The sequence below is a fragment of the Punica granatum genome, chromosome 3 (genome assembly GCF_007655135.1).
Source record: "Punica granatum isolate Tunisia-2019 chromosome 3, ASM765513v2, whole genome shotgun sequence".
Taxonomy (NCBI): domain Eukaryota; kingdom Viridiplantae; phylum Streptophyta; class Magnoliopsida; order Myrtales; family Lythraceae; genus Punica; species Punica granatum.
The window spans coordinates 28509481-28534958 of NC_045129.1; the positions used below are offsets into that span (position 1 = coordinate 28509481).

A 25478-nucleotide genomic window follows, 5' to 3' on the forward strand; every position below is an offset into this window, starting at 1 on the left:
TCCATAAACTCCAATGAGATTCAGGCCAAACCCCCAATTGTGGCGCCCGAAACCACTACACGGTGCCCTTCCCACGATGGTTTTCTCACCCGAGTCTCAGATTCGGGGGGGGGGGGGGGAGGCAAACCCTAGAATGGAGATTGGGAACCAACCCTCGAGTATTTGAACCAAAGTCTTAGTAAAATCTGAATACTTAGCCATAATCTATGTGGAGAGAATTGTCTGACTGCCCATATTTAATGCCAACCTAATTTTTGAACTTAAAGTATAATAGTACACGCTTAATTGTTGCTCAAGGAAAGTACTTCTCATGAAACCATAGAACGAGTCTATATAGAATGATAGACCCAAATTACCTCATTTGTCGTATGATTACTAGCCGATGCGGATGACCTTAATATGGCATCTTTTTCTGTAGGATCCTAGGTTCATACATTCCTATAAATTATTTGTTATTACTTCAAACATTTAATGTAATGGAAGAATAGTATATCTGACCATAGATTAATTCAGTGAAGATGGAAGTGATAGGCACATCAATTCCTTGATTTCGGAGACAGGAAAAAGCCTCATGAACTCCTTGAGCCATCTTGACCAGGTTGCCCCCTCATCATGCTCAGCTTCGATTCATACTTTGCCTTTAAGGCTACTTTATCCGCCATGAATTGGGCCTCTTTCCTCCACAAAGAAAAAGGTATAACAAAAATACTGAATGCCCTAAGACGTCCAGGTTTCTCTGGTCCCATGACCCTTATTAAACTATCATTATAACTCAGTGGTTTTTTAGCCAACTCTGGTTGCTTGATTTCTACTTCATCTAACTCTAATTGCAAATTCAAAAATCAAATAGATATCAATAATTTGTTTAACCATGAAGAATCAAATGGTAGTTAACTATATTATCATACAATGATTTTTCTAAACTCTTCATCAGCAGGCTGACCATCATGTTGATGCGCAATGCGAAATACCAACGATGGATGTGAATGTGAACCATTAGGCCTTTTCTTCCGCTGTTATCATCATAAACAACATAAGAAATTTATAAATAAGCTGCTAATAACATGTTGTCTTACCAATTTTATTCATAACCAATTACCTCATCAGCATAAATTTGATTAAAAAGTTTTGAACCAGTTGTGTGCACCAACATTTGCTTTGATCTATTAGCCTTATTAGCTCTGCAAATATTCAGTCAAAACGCATTAACAAAAGAGATGTAAATGTAATTAGAATTGAGTGTAAATGAAGGAGAAGAAGAGAAAATGCAAAAATGTAACAAAGTTTACTACTGCTGAAAGAGAAAAAGCAGAAATGCAATCATAATTCAATTAAACTAATGGAGAATGAAGATAAATGCAACAATATAACAAAGATTAGAGTTGGAGGAGCATATACACAAGAACAAAACTTTAAAATCATTATATTTACCTCGCTTTCTTCCAACTCCCAACATCATTGATAGTCCACAAAAGTGATGTACAAGTTAAAGGTTTCACCTGTTGATGCATCATATGTCTCCAATCCATTGAATCATCTTTACGGATATCTTATCTACCATAGAGTTTAAAGAAATTAATCGATCCGATGTAGAGTTAAGTAACCTATAACGGGATCCATGCCTTCTCCATGGTCTAAATGTAGACAATTAGGATTAGGATATCATTCTGACATACCCCGTATGAAGTTCCACTTTGGGATTTTCGAAGTATCATATCCAAGCACCAATTCTTTCAAGTTTCCTATATTGAATTTGATTAAGAGATCATTGAAGGCAATAGTATTCCCAAGCAATGATGCCCCCAGTGTCCTAACCTTTTCTATATACTCTCGTACCTTGGTCTCACTTTAGAGTATTTAGCATAGATGGGATCACTCTGTGCTAGAAGAATACACATATCTTCCTTTAGACTTTCACTAAGAGAGATTCCCTTTTGGCTAGAAAGCATAAACGTGAAATCATTTATAAACATATACCTAGGTTTGAAATTTCAGGGTTCAATAAGCTTCCGCTTCTTCCTCAAACTCGTCACCGACATTGGAGCTTCTTCTGTTCTACAAATACCTCACTCACTCAAGAGGATTTATCACTGGCACTCCCTACGATATTAGACTATTTAGAGAATAGAAAGGTATGTAGGAGACAAGAGAATTTTAGAAGCTCATTGATGTTATTAGCACACTCTTACTCTTGCTCTACATCCCTGACTAGAAGAGATAACATATATTTATACAAAGCTAGTGCCCATGGCACTATTAGCCAGCTCATCTTCAATAATAACAACACGACACACCACACAACATGTTGATTACAAAATGACAAGTAAATAGTGCAAATAAGTATATTAATAGAAGGCACTAAGAGCATCCGATGCTCGTCTACTTGCTACACACCACACACTTACATTATTGTCTGACAAACTTTATTGTTATTGTCTCCACTAGCAGGGAGTATATACCCTTAGTATTTGTTGGGAGGAGCTTGGTTTTTAGGACTCCGCTATCGACTTGGAAATTCAATTAGTCCCTGTGATCGAGGACCCAATTGGATTCGTCACTATACCGTTTTATTTTGCTGGCGAGCCACTTAAATCACCTATGGGTCAGGATACTAACTGCCTAAGGATTTTAAGTTTGACCCGGTCTTCCAACCAGAGAAATGAGTCTAGGGGCTTTGTTACGAGATTAGAGGCATGTAAGCCAATAACTTACCCTTTCGGTACCCTCCTAGGCTCTTATCAATTCCAACACTTTTTATTTTTGAAGTCGAGTTGTTTAACCTGGGGTCAATGTCTTATTCGTGAATGTGCAAAGAAATAAAAGACAAATTACAGACTCTGTACGATTTACGTGCTTATATACAAATTATATATGCCGACTCTGAAAAATGGGCCACACATTCTGGCAAAAAATGAAACGGGTCATACCTTCATGCCGGAAATAGATAGGTCATACATTCAGGCCAGTCGTTCAGACAAATGGACCGATTGGACCTTCGAAGAGAGGAAAATGGGCCTTGGCCCCTAACCTACAAAATTTATGAGTCTATTTTTCTATATTTATTTTATTCACAACATGTCCGATTTTTTCTGATTTTATTAACAAAGCCATATTTACACGATTAGGCCAATTAATCCCAAAAAATCTACGAAAATAGTCCTAAGTCCCTCAAGGTCAATTTGACCATTAATTTAGATCTTAGAAATCAATTATTTAATCCCCATAATTCTGTGTCGCTATACATGATTTTATCGTTTTAATCAATTCACACAAAAAGTTGAGTTTTATATCCAATTAAACCAAGTGGTTGACTTGAACCTGTTTAAGGAATTCTGGGTCCTAATGACCCACCCTCAAGATTACGTAGACCTTCCTAAGAGTTTAAGACACCCTCATTGGTATCCAATTACCCTTAGTCTCATGTGATTAAGCCAAATATACATAGTTATTACAAATTGACACAACAATTTCATGGTTTGACAGATTTTGACTCAATTGATTACACACAAATTCGGCCCTATACGCACAAGAGATTCGACTCAATTAGACCTCAATTGCTAAGGTTGAGACCTAATTAGGTCAATTTCGCCTAGATCGGTCTAATTACTCCTAGTTAGATTCTAATTAAGCAAAATCGGACCTAATAGGACAATAACCCACTCAGCCACATCATCATCCACACTATTAGGGATTCCATTCATCAATTCAAGCAGAAATCAAGACAATTGGCAGCAATTAGGTCTTATTACATAAGGAGATCGACTAATTAACTCAATTAGCCCATGACTAGGCCTACTTGACCCCTAAATCACCCAATTGACACTCGGATCAACTCAGCAAAAATTTCCCAGCATGCTTACGAGATCAATTTTGATCTAATTAAATCTAATTGAACTTAGTTAAGCCATATCTCAAGCAGTAGGAAGTTAATTCCACCTAGTTAAGCCTAATCAAGTCACCAATAATCAAATTGACCCATCTAAGCCTAACTTACCAAAAATTACAGAATGTACATGAGTTCAATTTCATACCAATTTTTTTTTATTAATTAAGCAAGTTCTAGCCTAATTACTCATAGCCAAGTTTGTAATTTGTCCGATTACACACAATTTGAGCCAAATTGAACCTAATTGACTACAAATTGGGCCTAATTACTAAATGACCAGAATATTAACACAAGTAATTAAGTAAGATTAAGCCTAATTAACACGTACCCAAGCTAATTGCAACTAATTACACTTAATTATACACAAATTGACTTAATTAACACCAAATAAGTCCAATTAACATGCAATTAGTCTTTTCCCATGGGCAATAAAGTTTGATTTAGTTGAGTTTGATCCTACCTAAGTATGATACTGCATGATTAATCCTAATTAGGATCTAGTACACAAAAACTACCCACTTAGTCATCTAATCTACATATATACTATCAGCATCCCGTTTTGACCCACCGGCGCTCAAGAACCATAAAGGAGGACTGGTTCGATCGAAACACGAACTAAATAGATCGGTTCCAGCTCTAGACAGAGGCGCTTGTCGCCTTTCTCACCTTAGTTCGGGCATGATTCGAACTCTCAAGCTCGGGAATGACAAAATCAGGCTCAAGTTCTACAAATCCTACTATGTAAGTGTATGAACTTAAGTGTAATTAGGGATTTTAGGGTTATTTTGGCAGAACCTCAGCACATGAAGTTGGTCAAAAGTCCAATCTTCTGAAAATAACCCTTTATTTATAGGCAAAAGGGAGTGAGGGATCATTTTGCAAATAACAATTGTTCAGGGGCAAGAACGAAAAAATTATTTTGAAACTTGAGAGCTCCGGATGGGTTCAGCTGTCCAAACCTATTCGTTTGGACAGCTGGTACGTTCCTATACACAAAGGTGTTATTTTCAACCGCGCCGAAGTCCTAAATTTTCACCTTGGCGGGAGCTCACTTCAACTAGTTGAACTAAACTGGTTTGGTCGGGCAAACATAACATATATTGTGAAAACATTTCATTTTCATCTTCTTCGGGATTTTAAAGCACATTTGAGTAGAGAAAAATTATCGAAAAATATCATCAGGTTTAGAAAACACTTTTTAATTGGAAATCATCGCCGATATTAATATTTCTCGCTACATGAGAATATCAATTTCTCCGTCTCGAACTAATGTCCGATAGAATAATTGAGCTTTTAATTAGAGAAAATTTAACGTGCTTTTTTATCTATAAATATGAGCAATTGGGTTTAAAACAAGTTTTCCAAAGAGTGGGCATCACGTTTTGAAATTTGTTTTACACGCGCATCCTCGGAGAAAAAAGTATTGTCAATTAACCCGTATTGTTTTGAAAACAAACATGAATAGTTGAAATTAAGTACTTAACACTCGAGAACTTATTTATTTATTCTTAAAAGTCTGTCTTATTAGGTGTGATTCTCAGGTACCTTATCCATTCTCTAATTTTGTGTGCTTCCCAAACGATTATCTTAGCCCAGGTCGGAACGATATGCTTACAGTGTTGCACGTTTATGGTGACGTCATGACTGAGGTTTAGTCCAGCCATCAAGGGTTAGGCCTTGGGGCATTTAGGCCTGGAACTTAGCGAAGTGCTTGTCTTGAATCTCTGCAATCTGTTTCCAAAGCTTGAAAGTCTTTGGCCTGATCTTCAATTTAGGGCTCTTATCCCAGAACAGTAGAAGCAGATCTTCTACTTTGTCCCGTTGGGTTCTGGCCATATGCCTTCATCCATGGAGGCAATAGATTTGGGTGGCATTGAGGCTATGACACATCACAGAAGACAAAATACTCTCATTGCTTAGAGAAAATATCTTTTAAGACTGCCTTTAGATACTTTATTCTCATTGCCTTCTACTTCAGCTTGTGGACTTGATAGGTATTCTAATAAGTTTCTTCCGCAACTTCTGAATCTGGATGGAGTTATCGTGGGAATAAGCCTATAGCCTTCGCATGGTTAATATCCCAATACTGATAGGGGTTATAGATTTTCCCTCCCTCTTATCTCTGTTGGTACTGTAGATCAAAGCCGTTACATACCTTAGGGAGTACCCCAAGCAACATAGTGCACTCTTGATTGGAGTGAGCAGCTGGTTACATAGCTCATAATCAGATTTATCGATCTCTACTACCTCTACCAGGTACTCCTTTATGAAGGAGAGACTTTGTTTCTCTAAGAGGTTACCAAACCTTAACCTCAACCATTCCCATACTTCTTCCCATGCGATGACTGGTTCTCAAAAGAACGTTTCTTAGATCTATAAATCCATGGGATTTGCCTCTTTTTTGTGGTCTGCCCATTGAATTTCTAGTGGAATAAGACATTTAAAGTCTTTTAGGATGCATTGCTTTTGAGAGTACTTCTCGAGCAACCCTTCCTCATGCGCCTCCCAGATATGAAGGTGCTATTCTAGCACTCTGAGCCTGCAAAAAACTTCATCTATGAAATATTTCAATTTGTTTGAAGTCTTTTTTTATTAACCCTCCTTTTAATCCGGAATACATTAGGATCGATTTTTTAGAAATTTCGAGCTTTTTAAGATCAAGATCAAAATAATATCTTTGATAATCTCCCATAAGTCTATCTTCTTCATAGCCTTGACCATCAACCTTTTTGGGTTCCTCATGGCTTTTGCCATCAAGCATTATTGATTTTTCAGAATTTTTGCCCTTAGAGCCCTATCCTATAGGAACTATGGGTCGTTCATGTAGAAATTAAGAGGAACTGAATATTTGTTGTCAAACATTCCAAATGGCTCTCCCAACAAATCCCGATTTTCCTCAATCTTAGGAATCATAGCATGAGCCATCAGCTCATGAAGGAGATTGAATTTCTTGCTCAATCTCCTCTTTCGAGGGATTAACCTAATGACTAGTGGTCTGGTCATCGTTGTTCATGATAACATTGGAACAAGTCCTTAGTTCGTGTCCATCTTTACAAGGACACCAAGAACTTTCTCCTTCTGAAGCTGTAGGAATTGGAATTTCTTTGACTATATCCTTCCTAGCCTTCTTGGCTTCCTTGTTTCGAATAGCCTTCTCGTTCTTTCTTTCATGGTTTTTCCTTTTTGGGCAATATGATGTGTAATGTACTAGCTTGAGACATTTCCAGCATATTACTCTAGGCTGCCCCTTATGGGACCAAGGCTTCTAGAGCCCTTTGATTCTTCTCTTCTTCTTAGGACAATCTTGGTAGGAGTGTCCCGCCTTCTTGCATTCCCAGCATACCCTTTTCCTTGGGTTGGTCCTGGGATCCATCTGCAGGACAAGATAATTCACGTGAGAGAGAATCAACTATTACATTTTTTTCTAGGAAGGAATGTATTCAATATCAAACTTGTAATAGCTAAATCATTCCTACAATCTTAGAAGCCTAGTTTGTCTAGCCTATTTAGATTTAGGTTCATAAATCTTTTAACATATAACGAGTCGGTTCTTACCTCGAATTTCTTAGCTGAAATGAAGATAAAGAAAGCTTTTATACCATTTTTTTAAAAGCAATTCTTCCTTTTCATGAATCGGATAATTTAACTCATACCCCTTAAAAACTCCAGACCAATACTTGCAAACAGGTTTTGGTTCTCTTTGTCAGTGTCGGGACAATGAAAACAAATAAAATTTGGCAACTTATCATCATATGAAGTGGTCAATGCATAAGCCCAAGAAATGTGCATACAAACATTATTAATCCATTGGGAATTAAACCTTTTCTTTCTTGTTCAACCGATCATATGTCAGAGACTTAGAGATCGAGCGATGCAAAATCTTAAAAAAAGAAAAACGAAAGAAGTAAAGATAGAAAATTGATTTTGTAGGTACTAATAAATAAACAGAAGTTACCTTATTGTTAGGAATAAGTCGACATATGAAAAGCAACTAGTCTCAGTTGATGGATTTGTCGCGGTACTCATCGAGTGCTCATCATCTTCTTCCATAGTGCTCGCTTGCAAGGGGAGGGAGACTGCTGCTACTAAATGTCCATAAACCTCTCGCGGCCAGTCTGTTATCAATAGGACAAACACCTAACCAAAACAAGCGAATGAAAGTTAGAGAATTACGGGGTGATGCATCTCGAGAAAGCTTTGCCTTATGGAAGAAGGAGAGGGAGGATCCAGGATAGCAATAATCGGCTTTGTTGAGGGTGTTGAGAAAGTATATGTATATACAATAATGACTGACTCATATTTTTTCCACTTTTTAGCTCTCTCATCTCCTGAGAAAGTAGGAAACACGTCCTATTTTGGAAAAAGTATTGTGTGTAACGGTTATATTTAGTGCAGCGGTTAACTTCATAATATCTTACATTTTAGAGAGGGAGAATTATGTGCCCAACCTACTTACCCCTAGATTACGTTCGGTCGTCGGATTTGGGATAGGGATGGGATGAGATTATAAATTCAATGGATTTATAATATCTTAATTAAGGGTTTGGTACGTTTCATGACTTGGGACTAGGACATAAATGTAAAATGATAATATGCCAATAGCTTCATAATTCTTGATTTTTGTTTATCCAAAAATATAATATTTGAATTTTGAAATAAAAAATCAATTTTTTTTAAAAGATAGTCCGTTTAATAGAGCTGGAGGGAAAGGGATGGTGGCTGCTCGATACCCGCGACCACCGCCGCAAATTAGTGTTCCTCTCTTTCTCTTCGATGAGAGAGAGGAAGCCGAGTGGCAAGGTGGTGGCCCGTTCCAACTACCACCATGTCAATCGAGGTCGCCGACGAACTCTAGGGGCACCCGCGACCTTGATTGACGCGGTGGTGGTTGGAATCAGGCCACCACCGTGCCACTAGGCCTCCTCTCTTTCTTAGAGAGAAAGAGAAGGGGTGATTTCCACGAAGGTGGCTCCCTGGTTCTAGTAACCATGTCTTTTTAAGGTCGCTGACAACCTTTGTGGCCGTCGATGACTCACTTGGGTAGTGATTGTCGAAATCAAGAAGCCACCACACCTTTCAGAGCTTTCCCATGTTCAATGGCACATTTCGGAAATTTAACACAAGGAGAGGGCTATTTCTATCTTTTCTTAAATAATTTTATCCCAATCCACTCTTAATCCATCCCCTCCTTGGATTAGCTACTTAACACTATGTTCAGATCTATCCCAATCCCAATCCTACTCAGATCGACACCAAAATCAAGATTAGAATTTTAAAAATCCCATTCAGCCTCTTATTTGGCATACGAAACATAGCCTAATTTTAATATGCCCAAAGAAATATGACCATCAGATAAGAACCATATTAAGATAGCAATTGTCTAAAAAATTAAGAGATTTCGGCACCAAAATCAACATTAGAATTTTAAAAAATCCCATGCGGCCTCTTATTCGGCCTACCAAATATAGCCTAATTTTAATATGGCAAAGAAATATGACCATTGGATATGAACCATATTAAGATAGCATTTGTCTAAAAAATTAAGAGATTTCATGTTTGATTTTTGTTAGTAAGGTTATATGTGGCTTTTTTATTTAAATTTATATTTGAATTTCCTTTTACTAGGCTGTGGACATTCCTTTTAGCCGAAGAAGGGATTCCTCATCTTGAATTGAACCCCATTGATGGGGATACATGCAAAGAAGATCGGGGTTGCAAATCGATTGGGCATCTGTATCGTTTGTTATGTTGTACCATGTAAGCATGCATATGTATCGTCCTTACTAAAAAATTTTTAGGTAAATAACCAAAAAAATAAAAATAAAAAATACAAACATTTCACATTTGAAAATTCTAGCATGAGCTTTTTCCTTAACCTAAAAGTACATAAATTTTCGATTTGATAATAATTTTAGCACGACGTCAAATTTTTCATTAATTTGGACTGAACTGAGGCCATAGAGGGCATCGACGAAGCCAATCTGAGGAAAGGCACCGATGACTCCAATCTGGGGGAGGGGCACCAATGACCCCAATTGAGAGTTCGTGATAGTAATCGTGGCTCCACCCGTCGGAATCGGGAGAATCCCCAATTTGAGGGTTCTCCTGATTCCGAGTGGCAGGGACCTCGTCCGGCCACCACCCCAATTGCTAGAATTGTAGTTGTCTTAGACAGGGGACGGCGCCCCGTTGGCAATAAGGCTGCCAGCCTTAAAATCCCCCATTGCCGGGTGCTGCAACCAACCTATAAATAGCAAACTCATACATAGAAATAACTAACTTTCAGATTCCTCCATCAGCTTCTCTATCCAGAAAATCACTTCTTTCTCTCGCTAAGATCTTTTTCCGTCTTCGCTTTCTCTCTCACTCTGCCATTACCTTGTCGGAGGAAGCTGCACCGTTGCAGCTCAACCACACGACTAGGGGTGGCAATTCGTGTCGTGTCGTATTTATACGTGTCGTGTCTAAACGGGTTCGTGTCATCGAAATCATAACTCGTACACGACACGATTATTAAACGGGTCAGGTTTTATCCATATGTCAGCACCCAATTTTGGTCCACCGGCTCCAAGGGGGGCAAAATCGTCATTTTTGCCACCTGTGAGGGAAGTATTTCCAATTAGTTACTCGAGTATTCACGACTTTTTGGAAATAGCACATTTTCCTAATTTAACACAAAATTTATGATTTTTCAAAAATAATACTATTTGGGACGTTTTCGAATTTCGCGTACATTGACGTCAATTTTCAAAATTTGGGACAAAATTCGAGATTGAAAATAATTTTATTGCATAATATCGATCAACGAATTTTTCTGAGCACGATGGCAGTATCGAATCATTTTTCCGACGTCCGATCAAGACGACGGAATTTTCAATTTTGTACGCGCGTCGAATTCGAATTTGAATTCGAAAAAAAAAGTCAGAACTGGTCAGTGACTCGATGCCCCCCCAGGTTCCTGTTCTTCTTCTTCCTCCTTTCCTCTCAGTTTTCTTTTCTTTTTTTTCTTCCTCCTTGCAGGGATGACCGAGCTTGTAACCTCTGCACATGCCAACGGATTTCGTGCACGCCGACTCTCTCTCTCTCTCTCTCGATTTTTTGGAACAAAAACCCGCGGCTCGGGATTTGGAAAACGGAAAAACGAAAAAATCCCGGAGCTCGCCGATTCTCTCGAACGGATTTCGGTTTCGTTTTTTTTTTCTCGGGTTGAACAGATGGCCCAGTCCGTCCTCCTCATCGGCCCAGCCAGCAGCGGCCCATTCGGACCAGCGAGCAGTCCAACAGTGGCCCATTCGGCCCGTTCGGCCCATCCGGCCCAATCCTCCCCAGCAGCCCAACTCGCCAGCATATTTTTTAATTTTTTAATTTTTTTTATTTATAGAATCACCCCTCAACTTCCCGAACTAGATAAATCCTCGACTTAGTGGCATGTTTAAGGCTCCAGTTCAGAATATAAATGTTTGCTTGGATGGATATGTTGTGAAATGAGCGTTATTGGGTTGCGTGAATGATCGGATTTGTCCCGAACTCTATTTTACAAACTTTCTATTTTGTCTCACTTCAGTCCTGAAGATGCATTTTATTTTTTTTAGATCTGTCCCGAATTTTAAAATTCGTTTCATTCAAGTCCCAGCCAGTTTTAATATTTCCAGATCAATCCTTGAATTTTCCAGAATTTTCCAACCACTCCAAAGAACTTTTCAAGTTGTTTCAGTTTAGTCCTGGGCGATTTTCAGCCTTTTTCAGATCCGCCCCGAATTTTAAAATTCGTTTCAGCCGAGTCCCGGCCATTTTCAGCACGTTCCAATCAGTCCCTGAACTTTGTAGGATTTTAAACCAGTCCCAGAAACTTTTAAATCGTTTCAGTTTGGTCCCTAGGGGTAATTTTTCACTTTTCAAATTAGCTCGAATTTTCGAATCCATTTCAAACAAGTCCTGGGACATTTCAGTAATTTTCACACAGTCCCCAATTGTTTCAGAATTTTCAAATCAGTCCCCGAAACTTTAGCCGAATTTTCAAATTAGTCCCTGCTCTTTTAAAATCGTTCAAATCAGTCCTTGGGCATTTTCTAAAAATATCCAACCCTTCCCTACTTAGATCCCCGACCGACAACGTTTGTGCCCCGTTCAAATATTTTATTAGTTGTATACAACGTGACAATGCACGCTCATTTATGTTTTCCCGCTTCCATGAATCGGTACTGTTTTATCGATTCCGTTGATATTATGTTTGTGTGTATGTTTGTATGTGTTTATCATGATCATGGCGGCACCGGTTGTGTAAATTTGTATGCTCGTCGTTCTTGACGTGATAATATGCTCTTGATCCTTGTTTTAAATGTTTTATTTTCTCGTTTTAATCGAAACCTCACATGAATCGGTTTAATCATGCAAACTTGACCTAAAATTAATTTTTGAATCCCAAGGTGGTCGGGAATTAGGATTTGCATCGGACAGTCCATCAATGATCGGCTCGACGGTCTGAAACCCGTATATTTAGAGCATTCGGCAAAACATTAATTAATTTAATCAATAATTCCACCAATGGGGTAATTGGGACGTTCACGCGATTAATTAAATCACCTGGCCCTAATGATCTTGCACGAATTGGTAATAAACCGGTAACATGCGTCGATAGGTTGTAAACATGCGTTGGTGTCCTTCTCAAACTTGCAAATTTTATAAAACCTAAGAAACGTGGTTCGATGTGACATGAATGTCTAGGAAGGACTTGCGCGTCTTAACTTGAGGCCTCACCTGATTTCAGGAAACTCAGGTCGGGACGTGAAAGTTCTTCTTAGATCACTTCAGGATAGATTAAGCGATCTTTTGGCTTTTTAGGGTTCTTGACAACCCTGGAAGGTTCAGGGGATCGATTAACGCCGGTCACAGGCCGAGGTGGCCCGCACCGCGTAGTCTCTCTTTTTCAAAAATAATTTTCACCTCAAGGGCAAAATCGTCTATTTGCAACTTAGCGACACCCCTAGGGTTAGAATAACAGAAACACTACGGTGTCTGGGTAGGGATGGACTACCTGTCTAGGCCTAGCTTCATCTGCATAGCCTGCTCTATCCGACCGATGAGTTTTTATTATTCTAGCATAGTCTCGGGTAGTCAGTTCGGGTGGATTGACTCAAAATACAAATATCAGACTAATTGTGTACTTGGCTAAGACAAAAATGGGTAATAGTGGGATAGGCACTAGGTTCTAGGATTTACAGGCGGAATCAATGTTCGGTAATAACTTGTAACAATCGTAGTGTCATAACATAGAACAATTCTAAAAACAACCCACAAACACAAGATTTGACTACAGACGTCACGTCTGTCAAGTCCTCGGAAAATAATGCCGAATGCGAAATACCTTCCTGAGGCGATCCTTGATCGATTCACACCATGTACCCACTATGTTTGTTTTAAGGTAGGATTTGTATGCCAAGATACCTCGGTTAATAATTAGTTAATTCACGTAAATTCGGCGATAACAAAACCTCATTGTTTGTTTATTTGAGCTTGCTTGTTACATTTTTTTTGCAATTATTTGTTATGCGAATCGAGCCCGATCCTTTAGGACACGATTCACACAGGGTCCAACGCCTCTAACCGTCGATCACGGGATCCAATGCCCCCATACACCGAGTGCTCATTTAATTTAATTTTCGGTCTTTTCCAAAACCATACGGTGAGCATGAGTGAAACAATGGCCGAACGCGAACCGATCGGGATTCAGTCATTGTAATTTGTCTTTTATTTGAGATAAGGTTTTATATTATACATATATTCATGTAAAAATCCAGGTCGGAGAGTGGACGGCCAGAGTGTTTCTTCGAATTTTCGGTGTCAAAACGCATAAGATGAGCGGAACTTAATTAAGCGGTAATTAAATTAAAATGGCAAGCCTAGGCAAGCTAGAGTACCGAAAGGACGTGTGGGATTTAGGCCCACACATAATAAAATCCCCGAATTCGGAATTTTCGGTTCCGTACAGACCATTGCCTTAGCATTTTAGGTGTACCCCGTACCCCTAGACCCGGGCAACTTGTCGGCCATCGACCTTCGGGTCGTAAAATGGCAAGTGGCGACTCCTTCTCACGTGCGTCCATCGCGCGTCCCCGGGAAGGTGGACACTCCCAAGCCGCGTTGCATAGGCGCGTGCATGCGTGCCCCAACGAGACGAAATTCGGGTGCGCACACCATACACGACACTTTTATATCCGTGTCAACCCGTTTAGACACATTTAAACCCGTTTATCGAAACGTGTCATAATAGGTACACGTTTACACGACACGATTATAAACGTTATTCGGACATGTTAACACAACTTGTTTATCCGATCAACTTAGTTACCCGGATACATTAACAGGACATGTTTATCTGATTAACTCGTTTACCCGAATACGTTAACACGACATGTTTACACGTTAACATGAAAATTGAGTGGAGGGGAGGGGGATGTGGACGGGGAAGAGGCGGGAGCCGCATCCGAGGGAGGCAGCGACGGCGAGGATGAGATCTAGCCATGAGGCGCATTGGCTGGAGCAGGAGCCAGCGAAGCGGTGGGCTTCGAAGGGGAGATGGTGGGAGTGGAGTCGGCGGCAAGCTTGGGAGCAGGGGAGGTCGAGATTTGAGGCAGATCTGCGGACAATGCGAGGTACACAGAGAGGAGAGCAATGAGAGCGAAGAAGTAGAACTTTGTCATTGATGGATGAGAAGAAGGAAATCAAATCGTAGATGAGATCTGAGGGAGGGTAGTAGAGAAGTAGAAGTAAAAGTAGAAGTGCGGTTATACTGTGTTGAATTGGGTGAAAGAAATGAAAAGAAATTAGGTTAGGGACTTAGGAAATTAGGATTACATAAGGATATTTTGGTAAATCCAAATACATAAACGGGTTAAACGGATTACATGATTATAGTAACATGATTAAACATGCCTAAATAAATATGTTTAATCGTGTATAATTGGGTTATACGGGTTCAACCCGGTAAGACAAGCTTATTAACCGTGTTTAAATGGGTTGGACCCGTTTAAATCGATTATAAAAAATGTCCAATCCAAACCCGTTTAATTTCGTGTCGTGTTATCGTGTTGTGTGAAATATTGCCAGCCCTGCACACGACCATCGGTTTCGCTACTTCAACGGGTGATGCTCCTTGTTACATCACGTGGCTTTGGGATCGAGCATTATAAGCAACGAAATCAATTTAGTGATCGATTTTTGTACAGTAGCTAATTCTCATCCTCTCCGGCGCGCCAATTGACTCAAAGATCTCAAGTGTCTGTCTGCCATAGCAAGCGTGCATCTGAATAATAATAATAATAATCAACGATATAAATATATAAATAAAAGTCAACCGCAATAAAAAAGTGCCACTATAGCTTTATAAGTGAACTTTGGCTCTTTTTTGAAAAACTTTTCGCATATCCATTTAACTAATGTACTTTATGTATACCATATTATACTGAACGCATATCATGAAGATAATCCAAAAGTTGTTTTTTTTTAAAAAAAAATATTACAACACTCGTACAGTATATATTATCTCAGAGAAATTTTAAAAAATTTTCTAGGAAAATAAAAGGTTTTCTCGATTGGCAAATAGGCCTTCAAAATTTTTTCGAAAAGTAAAAGAATTCTCAAGGAATAATCAATTGATCAATTATAATCTTGAGCACCATAATTCTCTTGATTTTTTTGGGCCAAAAATTCTCTTGATTTTTCTACTACATTAATTTTTATAAAAATTTTATAATTATTTATTACATCAAAAATTACGAATTAAGATAATGTTTCCAACAATAAATTTTTGGATTTGCGAAGAAACATTTAAAGTTTTTGTAAACATACAAAATATACTCGAGAAATTGAGTAATATCTTGAAGAATGTCAAATATTATATCTAGTTAATTATTTTTACACCCGGGCAATGCACGTGTTTGTGTGCCCAATTGATAATCATGAGGAAAGGTTCGAGGTGCGTTCACCTTAAAATAATTCTACCAAACAATATAAATAAATTACCTGTTCTTTAATAGGTACATTACTTCAATTTTTGTAATAAAATACCTCCAATATCAAGTAAGTTCATGTATATCATGAGTAAATTATATATTTTGTTACCCAAAAAAATTATATATACATATACTAACTAACGTGGATTGTTTCCGCCTTTAAAGTGGTTTGGCAACTCTTCCCTTCAAATAAGACTTATGGTTTGAATTTTATAAATAGAAAAAATATATTGGAAGAATTTAAACACTTAGTGGACTAGTTCGGCTTACTCAACTTCCAGATACCATAATGAATTACTACAAGTAAAATACACCGATTTTAAAAGTGAATTATATAAATTTTACAAAAAAATTTATAACTTATATTTTTTATGAATTATACGGATTTCAAAGAGATGTAGATTTTTGATAATTCATATAAGTATGCTGTACAATTATCTTTATTGATTACATCATATAATTTCACAATAACGAAAATAACAAAAATTAACTAAATCATATCTTGACATAAAGGACATTCATATGAATATCATATCTTAACATAAAGGGCATTCATAGGAATTTTTTTTTACTCATCAAAACTGATACACCTCTCGGGGCATCAAGGTCTCAATCTCTTCTAATTAGAAAATTACACACTCTCGACAGATGAAGCTGTATAATTGATACGCTGTCAAAAATTGTCTTGAAGGTAATTACAATCATATCAATAGATCGCCTGCCATACTTCTTCCTTCGAATAGCCTCTCCCTTGCTTCCCTTGCCTGCGAAATGAGGACCGAAAAATAACGAGCTATCAGATTGCGAATCACTACATGTGAAGGCCCATCTCAGAGCACTACCATAGTGCATGAAAGGGAAAATATTGCCTGAACTAAGCTTCAGATCGGATATGAATGAGAAGCCGAAACACGTGCAAGTATGTCATATCGTTTATATAGAAATCTTCCTGATAATTAAACTCGAACGTTATCACATCTCTTAGAATGACATGACACTTTTGCATGCGTTTAGCCTTCTATTCGTTAATTCATCATTGAAGGGGCACATGATTACCTGCTTTTCCCAGTTGACACAGCTCGTGACAACTGCGAGAAGCACCGTTTGCACAAAAGCTCCGGTTTGGATTCCGATCCAAAGTCCTAGTCCCCTTAAGCCTGTCCTAAAACCTAGAAAGGCGGCCACCGGGATTCCACATAGATAGAACGCTCCAAGATTCACGTACGCCCCAATGTGCTGCCATCCACATCCTCTAGCCACCCCTGCCAAATTCATTTTCCAATCGCAATTCCCGGACAGAAGTTTAGTCATCTTTTAGCATTTATGGTTTAAGTTGGAATTAACAAGGAACGAGGAAGATTGTACCTGAGAGAACACCTTGTAAACTGTCGAAGATGACAGATAAGCAAACCAGAGGGGCCATCCTCGTCACATAGTCCACCACTTCCTTCTCGCTGCTGAAGGTATATCCGAAAACCTTCCTACTTAGAAACAAAGCTATGCTCACAATACCCATCTCCACCACCGCGAGAGACATCACAACACGAACAACCCCCTTGGCCGCACGTGGGTTCCCAGCTCCAAGTTCGTTTGAGATTCTTGTGCTGTCAGATATATGTTACAATCATTTAGACATATAAAATTGCAATAGTATATTGTATACAAATGCAAAATATGCAGTGCTTTTAACTAACCTTGCAGCAGCACCGAATCCGTATGGGATCATGTAGAGGGTTGAAATGGTCGTGAGGCTGTTTAGGAAATCAGAAAAATACAATTGATTTCAGAGAACAAGGGTATGTACATGAATATGATCACTGATTGGACGATATACAGCTGTAGTTGTGTACGCACCACACAGATAGGACCGAAGTTTCGAGCTCAGGGTTTGGTAAAAGCCCAGAAAGCAAGATAAGCAGCTCAAACGACCACCATTCGAGGCTTCAAAGAACATAAGCAAGCATTAGAAATCGAATTCCTTGACAAGTATGTGAACTCATACTTAAAAAGACTGCAAAACTTACCATATCATTACAGCCGAAGGGATAGCAAACCGGAAGAACTCCCCAACACCATGAAACATCTCTAAGGAGACAGTGGCCCGCGTCTTCTCGCAGGACTGGGAGTACCACGCAAACAACACCAGTAGTGCCACGTTCAACCAATATGACACGTCAATAGCCACAGCAGCCCCAAGGTTTCCGAGGCTAGACTTGAACACAAGGGCCCAGCACAGGGGCACATGGACACAGAGGCTCACAGACGAGCTCACGAGCATGGGGACTGTCAGGCTCTGGGCCTGGAAATAGCGGACCAGTGGCTGCGTCAAAGCATAGGAGAAGAGAGCTGGGATAAGACAAGCGGTGAACTTCCCGGCCTCTCGGGAGATCATGGGTTCTTGGCCAGTGAAGATGAGCAGTTTCTCCATGTAAAACCATAAGAAAGAGAGGGGTATGCAGACTAGGGTGAGGCATAAAATTGCAGTCTGGGTCTGGATCCCAACTTTACGGTATTGGCAAGCTCCAAAGGCCTGGCCGCATAGTGTCTCGAGTGCACTAGCCATCCCTAGCTGTTCGGTAAGTATTGAAGAGTTCATCATCAATGTGAAGATATGAAAAAATACTAGAGAAAAATCATTATCCCAAACCCAAATACAAATTAAATCAATTCGATTAAATGATTGGCCAACTTTTCGAAGACCAGAGACCAGCTATCTTTGATGGCAAACCGAAGGCACACCACCCACCACAAATCCGATTATTAGTGTCATCAGCAATGCTGACAAGTATTGCTGGATGTTGGGGTATCAGACCGGCAGACCGGCAGGACACAAAGTATAGCTCAGCGGAGGGTCATAAAGGGTGCTTGATCCCTTCCTCGACAAGAATTATCGTGGCCATTCAACTTGGTCCCCGTAGTCCATTGGAAAGGGGAAGAGATCGTCTTGCCATTTCCAATTTTCTGACACCCTGGAACAAAATACGAACTGTAATCCCCTGACTTTATATATGTCACTTCCAATTTTATGGCAAGGCTCAAGGCAAAGGCACTGCAAATCGTCATATTTCCACATCAAGAAAAAAATAGGAGAGCAACATATCCCATCTCTCAGCTCCAGGTGAGTAAAGTTCCACCATGAAAAGAGACTAGCATCGGAATAAAAGCTCAAAATGCTGATGGATATCGCTAGTTGCCATATATCAGACCATAGAACATCTCAAGAGATGAGTAATCACCATTGTAAGTGGCAAATGCATGGCGTAATGTCCGTCCAGGAGAGGCCACCAGGACCCGCTTTGTTACCACTTCCAGACATGGAGCTGTGAATCAAACTTGGAAGCATCCTATGAGACGATAAATTATCTCATCACTAGTTGCTCTCGTTATGATTTAGTTGCTCTGCTTCTCGTGGGTGCCAAGAGCAAATCAGATGGACAAAATGATAGAGATTCACTATTATAGCACTCCAATTCCCAATGCTCTAACAAGCTTCGTTGTCATTCAAATTCAATTCAGTGCAGCCTGCCATTTGGAATATTGCAATAGGCATGCCATACTCACAAATCCGATTCTACTGATATTGAAGTTTCTTCAAGCATTGGAAATTAGGATCCACTGTATTGAAGACTCTTATCATTTGAGATACATCCAACTTCCTCTTTTCACCTGTAAGAGTCGGAAGAGCCAAATCGGCAAGACAGCAGCAAATGAAGAGGGAATCGGTTCATACCAATATTTGACACTGCCGGATCAATTTGACTGCTCTTCAAGAACTCCGTGTCTGGAAACGTTGACAAAGGCATCTTAAGAAAGTATGCTGCTGCAGCCTTTCTCGAGATGAAACATTATATTCAGCATTGGGGATTGCTTGATTGCAATGGTGATTCCCTGTACCAAAGGAAGCTCTCGGATATGATGGAGGATGCCTAGTGATTTCGAACAAAGAAATTCGATGCCGACCCAGTTGTAGTTAAATGTATATGAATCGGAGGCTTCACTTATGGCGTTCAAATTGAAGGTTGCTCTCTAAGTGAATTGTACAGTTTATGCAAGTACAGTTAATCGATGTTGGTTCCATGGCTATCACACTCGTAAAAGAGATGTAAAAGGTCGAAGACAAGTTGGATCAACCGGAAATTCGAACCTAGCAGTCCACTTGATATATTGGAATCTGGGACATTGATCATTTGTTATTTCAAAAAGCTTATATAATAATTGTGTGTCACACCTGTAGAAATTCCAGAAGAACAAGGCGGACCTCGCCTAGACCCACAGTAGCTGCTGTTGCTGGCATATGACTCGATGGCGACCAAGTTGGTGATCGAGCCATGAAGGGATTGACAGAGGTCGATTAAGCACCCCTCAACCTTCGCTGAAATAGCTATTGTGTCCTGTTGGCTACTGATCTCATTTTTCGACCTTCGGCAATGGTCATCAATTGCGGCGACGGCTGCCAAATGCCGTCACTCTAGTTTTATGGGGCAACCATAAGCTGGACGGCCAGCAATTGGCCAGATCGTCTTAGAATAAGACCACTTAAGTTTCGAATACAGATTCAAAGTAATATTAACCCCGCAATGATATTTGCCCGGGTTAGTCTACAACAACGTAGGCCGAAAAGTGAACTATGATATTTCCAAGCAAATTGTCTGAAATTTTTCAAAAAATAAATATGTTTCGTTTGTATATCGACACATAGGTAGAGTAAATAAACAATGTAACAATAGAACGGAAGTTAAAATTCAAGTTACTGAAACTAAAAATTTCAATCTAAAATAATCGAGGGAGGTATTTTTTTTAATAAATAAATCGAGTTAACAATTAAGTAATCACCTCAACTGTGTATGGATTCCACTAGGCAACTGGACCACTACATCGAACGTAACCAATCCTAATTTTAATTGGAAGAATGAACCATCCAACAGTTTTAGGAGGAGTTAATGAGGCATGTCCTAATTAATATATTTGTCATATATGAATCTATGTGAAAAAAAAAAGGAAGAGAAAAAGACATTGTAGTCGTATATAGACAGATTGGCCGTCCCAATCTCAATCACACAGTTTGCACTATTCTCGGTCTTCGGTGCGTCGACAAGTTGTAACTTCTCGACAAGACCATTTTGGACATTTGCCTTTATTTCTCTGTCCTATGTCCACAAAACGGAGCCTACCGAATTGAATTGTTGCACTTTAATTATTTTCCAACTAGACTACGAATTATTATTTATTTTTTCTTCTTTTCCGTGTTGTGGAGAAATTAAATGCACCTTCTCAGCCGCAAACCTATTGCGACCATGCATTTCTCCTCTTTCAGTACGTGAGCAAATTAAACTTTTCTTCCTTTGGAAGGCCAATTAAATTACACATCCAATCCTGAAACAGTATGAGTCTAACACGTAAACCGAACTGGGGTTTTTCTTTCTCATCGACAACGTTTGCTTTATAATTGTGCCAAAAAAAAAAAGTCTGTCCCCTTCTGATATTATTTTGTGAAAGTTCTTAAAAAGATGAACTTTTGCAATTAATACGATAGTTGAGAGAGATGATCACGACTCAGCATCGACCCAAGATTTATTTGTTTGATATTAGAATAACATTCACATGCTTTCGTTGCCCTATCAACAGACTAAGACCCGGACGTTAATGAAACAAAAGTAAACAGACATGAAAGGGACGAGAAGTGAGGGGGAAAAAAAGGGAAATGTGGACGTCAATAATGGATGGATATAGAAAAGCAAATACGTACCATTAAGCTGAAGCCGGTGACGCCGGAGAGGGAGATGGCGACGGCGGTGCTGGAGAGGGAGAGCTCACCGAGGTGGCCGACCATCATCACCGATAAAACCTGGACCATGTATTGCGAAAGTGTCACCGCCACCATCGGCCCCGCTATCCAAATTAGCCTCTTCACCTCCTCCCGGAACACCTCCCATCCCCTCACCGACTTCCCCCCGCCGACTCCGCCGATCAGCAGATCCTCCTCCATTGGCGACGGCGATGCCTTGCGGTTCTTCTCCATGTGGGAACCGCCAATTACGCCGATTTGATTCCTGCAAATCAAACTCCCTCCTTCTTCCCCTCTCTATCTTTTGATGAAAGATGAAAAACGAAGGACCCACAGAGAGAGAGAAGGCTTTCTCTGGGGGATTTTGGAATGAGGAGAGCCGGAGAATAATTGGATCGGGTCTACTCTACGGCTGCAAGTTTAATAACCGTATATTTATAATAATTTGAAATATATATTTTGGTAGATGGCAACGATGTTTATTTTTGTGTCGTTGCTTTATGTTTTTACCTAATCTAATTTAACATCCTCCACACACAAAAGGAAAATGTTTTCACCTACTATATATAAATATAACCAGCTTCGAAAATACAACTTAAGTACATGAACTTTGCATCAAGGATTTAAATCACCGTCACATAACGGTCGCGTCATGGTTATAACAGTTTCGGCCATTTGCTATGTAACAGCGTCACGGCCATCAGGGACAGAAATTTTAATTTTCTTCCTAACCGCCCTCTCTTTTCCGTGGACTTAGCTACTCGATCTCTCTCGTTTCCTCACTCCCCTGACCACTCTCAAATGCAAAACCCTGCATCCATGAACGTGCATGGTCACTTTTTTAATTTGAATAATGGCTAAAAGAGGTGGATAACGGGCCATAAGGGCCTTTACTGCTGATATTTTACCAGTTACGGCTGTCACATAATGGCATTATGGCCGTGACGCATAGGAAATTCTTTCTGACCGATATATCGGCCCGTAACGGTAATGGACCCTGCCGATACCATTACATAACAGCTGATACGCACTGAGATTTAATACCTTGCTTCGTATTGCCTTTCGATCTTGCGTTTACGTGTTACAGATTTCACTTCCATTGGCTTTGATGGTGGGAGATTGTGCGAATTATTCTCTCGTGATTACCAAACATAAAAGGATTACGAGCGTCCATCTTTTTTCAATGTTCGTGCTGGTATTTGGAAACTTAATGTGACTAGTCTAATTTAGTTCTAGTGGGATTGGCCCGCTAGAAAAGTTTGGGAGCTTTCATTTAAGATATGGACTAATTGAACAGAAATTATGAAAATATCCGGCTATTATATACGTAGGTAGTAGTCGTTTTTAATACATAAATTAGTTATGCATTGACAGAATTGTGCATATATAATTGGGTCCATGAACTTTGTGTCATCTTCCACTCATGCCCTTGTGTGCAATTTCACATTTTCATTTTGCTTTTTTTTAAATTTCTACTGTGGGAGCACTGGGTCCGCGAATTAAGTGGACTAGGACAGAGCACATTTGAATTTAACTTTGTACTTAGATATGGATTGAGCTATAATTATTATCGATATATATATATATAATCAGGTTTTCATATTTAGAGTTATTAGTCACCGATTTTTACAGTAATTACACAAACCAATAGTAAGATTTTTTTTTTCGATAAATCAAAAAAGGAATGTTGATCCGACTTTTACTTTCCTAGAACGCCATTGCCACAATTAAACCTAATTAATAGAAACCACTAAATAAAATTTATAATTACAACTACAATAAATAACTATCCACTTTTCCACCTACTAATAAAAGCTACCCATTCGTTATCTTTCTCAACTCCCAAACTCGTCTCCCCTTTTCTCTCACTCGCCACTTAGCCCTCTATTTTCTTCCCCAGAAAATTTTAAGTATTAATTTATCTATTCTACTAGTATTCACCATTCAGTTCCGTACTTTGCACGGATTCGTATTCGTATATCTATATTACATTTTATGATAATAATAATTTAGAAGATAAATTCACTAATTAAAAGGAAAATTTTCAATGATTAATTTGGAAATAATCATAAATAGAATTGAACAAATTTAATTTTTAAAAAAATCTTTAATAGAGTTGGATTAATTTTGAATAGTTTAATTATGACTCCATTATCGAAGATCTTATTAAGCTACGAAGATTTATCTAAATTCTTTTAAACTTTAGTTTCCACATTTTTTAAGAAATAATATTTTGTGAATAGTGGAAGATGATTTTGTTTATTATATAGAATATCAATCTCCTCAATACGGACGGAAAAAATTAGTTGATGATACATAACTTTCAATTGAAATAGTAATTCACAATTAAAATTCATAAAAATACTTAACAAAGTTTATAGAGTAACTATAATAATTTGAAATAACACATTATTTAGAAAACGTTGTTTGAGTTATATTTTCAAATTTAGTAATTTAGACATATTTATATGTATAAAAAAAGAGTTGATTGTTAAATTAATTTTTTGATTGCTTTTATTCACGTGGTTGGATCTATAAAAAAAATTAAACATCAAATAAATTTATTGTTGAGTGTGAAACTATTTGATATTTAAAAGAGTACCATTGGTGAAAAAATAACTTATTTTGAAAACCTTATATAAAAAAGAAATTAAAAATAAAATAAAGAAATAGGTCCTAAATAAGAAAATTATTACTATTTTGAAATATTAAATTACTAAAACTCCACACCTAATTCTCATTCTTTTAACATAAAATTTTTTCTCATTTTTCAAATAAATTAGTGCTACATTACTTTAATTCTATTGGATGTCATGTGGATGGTTTAAGAGAATGCCATAAAGCTCTCCTTTAGTATAGACTGAAAGTAATTCTCGCGCGTTGCTGCAAATTAATTTCATGATAAAACAATATTAGAAACTCATTAAATTATCTTAAGTTTGAAATTATTTTAATTTTCTTGAATATGCTATATCTGATTATTTCTAATATGCACCCACTAATATTCCTTCACAACAAATTATCAAATATTGCGAACTATATAATGCTGTTTGAGGATTAAAAAACATAGAATCAATTAAAAGTATTTTTAAAAGTATATATGAAAGTTAATGAAAATGAGGAAATATATAACATTCAAATTAGTGTAGATTATGCTTGCATAAAACTATAACTTGTTGAGTAAAATATTAAATAAGTTTATTTCCATACTAATAGAGTTTTGGGGAACTTTTGAAAGGAAACATATTTCTTGGGAAGTTAGAAGGACTTATATGAAGATGAAAAATAATATGGGGAAGCTTTTGAAGGAAAAAAAAAAGTGAATTAACCAATAATTAATGGACACATGTCAAGAGTTCATCTTCAGAACTTTCCTTTAGCTGATGAGTATAGGTATTGATATAGATAGATAGATAGATAGATAGATAGACAAATTCGCTACACATAAATTAGATTACTAGACTTGAGACCGCATGTTGCGCCAGCGCTTGTGACTTTTTTTTGTTAATTTATCGTGAATAAATAAATAAAATCTTTATGTTTCTATAACTTATTGTGTTTATGCTTATATGTAGTATTATATATCAATAGATGTAACATTGATTGAGAGTATAGATTTGTTATTGTTATATGTTACTCATTTCCAATAGAAACTTTTAAATTTATTCTTAATATATTTGTATAGATGGTTTTATTTATTTTTTTCACGGAAATTTATTCTAAAATAATATACGGAATAGTGCTAAATCCAATACAACTTTCAATATGAATAGGTATATTAAATAATACATATTTT

At 38.1% G+C, this 25478-nt stretch overlaps 1 protein-coding gene and 1 long non-coding RNA gene across 10 annotated transcripts; both read right to left on the reverse strand.

Moving 5' to 3' along the window:
- Nucleotides 1–362: 362 nt before the first annotated feature.
- Nucleotides 363–2169, reverse strand: LOC116201803. The gene is made up of 3 exons (XR_004155948.1): nt 1978–2169; nt 1100–1181; nt 363–1013 (listed from the first exon to the last, which is right to left on the reverse strand). It is a non-coding gene; the product is annotated as an uncharacterized LOC116201803 (long non-coding RNA).
- Nucleotides 2170–16399: 14230 nt separating this feature from the next.
- On the reverse strand, nt 16400–22124 carry LOC116200747 (protein DETOXIFICATION 12-like). Of its 9 annotated transcripts, XM_031531624.1 has the most exons (10): nt 21644–21839; nt 20126–20389; nt 19628–19785; nt 19134–19241; nt 17922–18466; nt 17752–17838; nt 17592–17648; nt 17263–17501; nt 16954–17159; nt 16400–16661 (listed from the first exon to the last, which is right to left on the reverse strand). In XM_031531624.1, the coding sequence occupies exons 4-10, from the start codon at nt 19152–19154 to the stop codon at nt 16599–16601; spliced, it is 1218 nt and encodes a 405-aa protein (XP_031387484.1). In that variant the 5' UTR covers nt 19155–19241; nt 19628–19785; nt 20126–20389; nt 21644–21839; the 3' UTR covers nt 16400–16598. The 9 variants fall into 9 exon arrangements, with proteins under 9 accessions (XP_031387484.1, XP_031387487.1, XP_031387481.1 ...); XM_031531627.1 differs by lacking the exon at nt 19134–19241; XM_031531621.1 differs by lacking the exon at nt 19134–19241 and having other exon boundaries at nt 17922–18866.
- Between the last annotated feature and the right edge of the window lie 3354 nt (nt 22125–25478).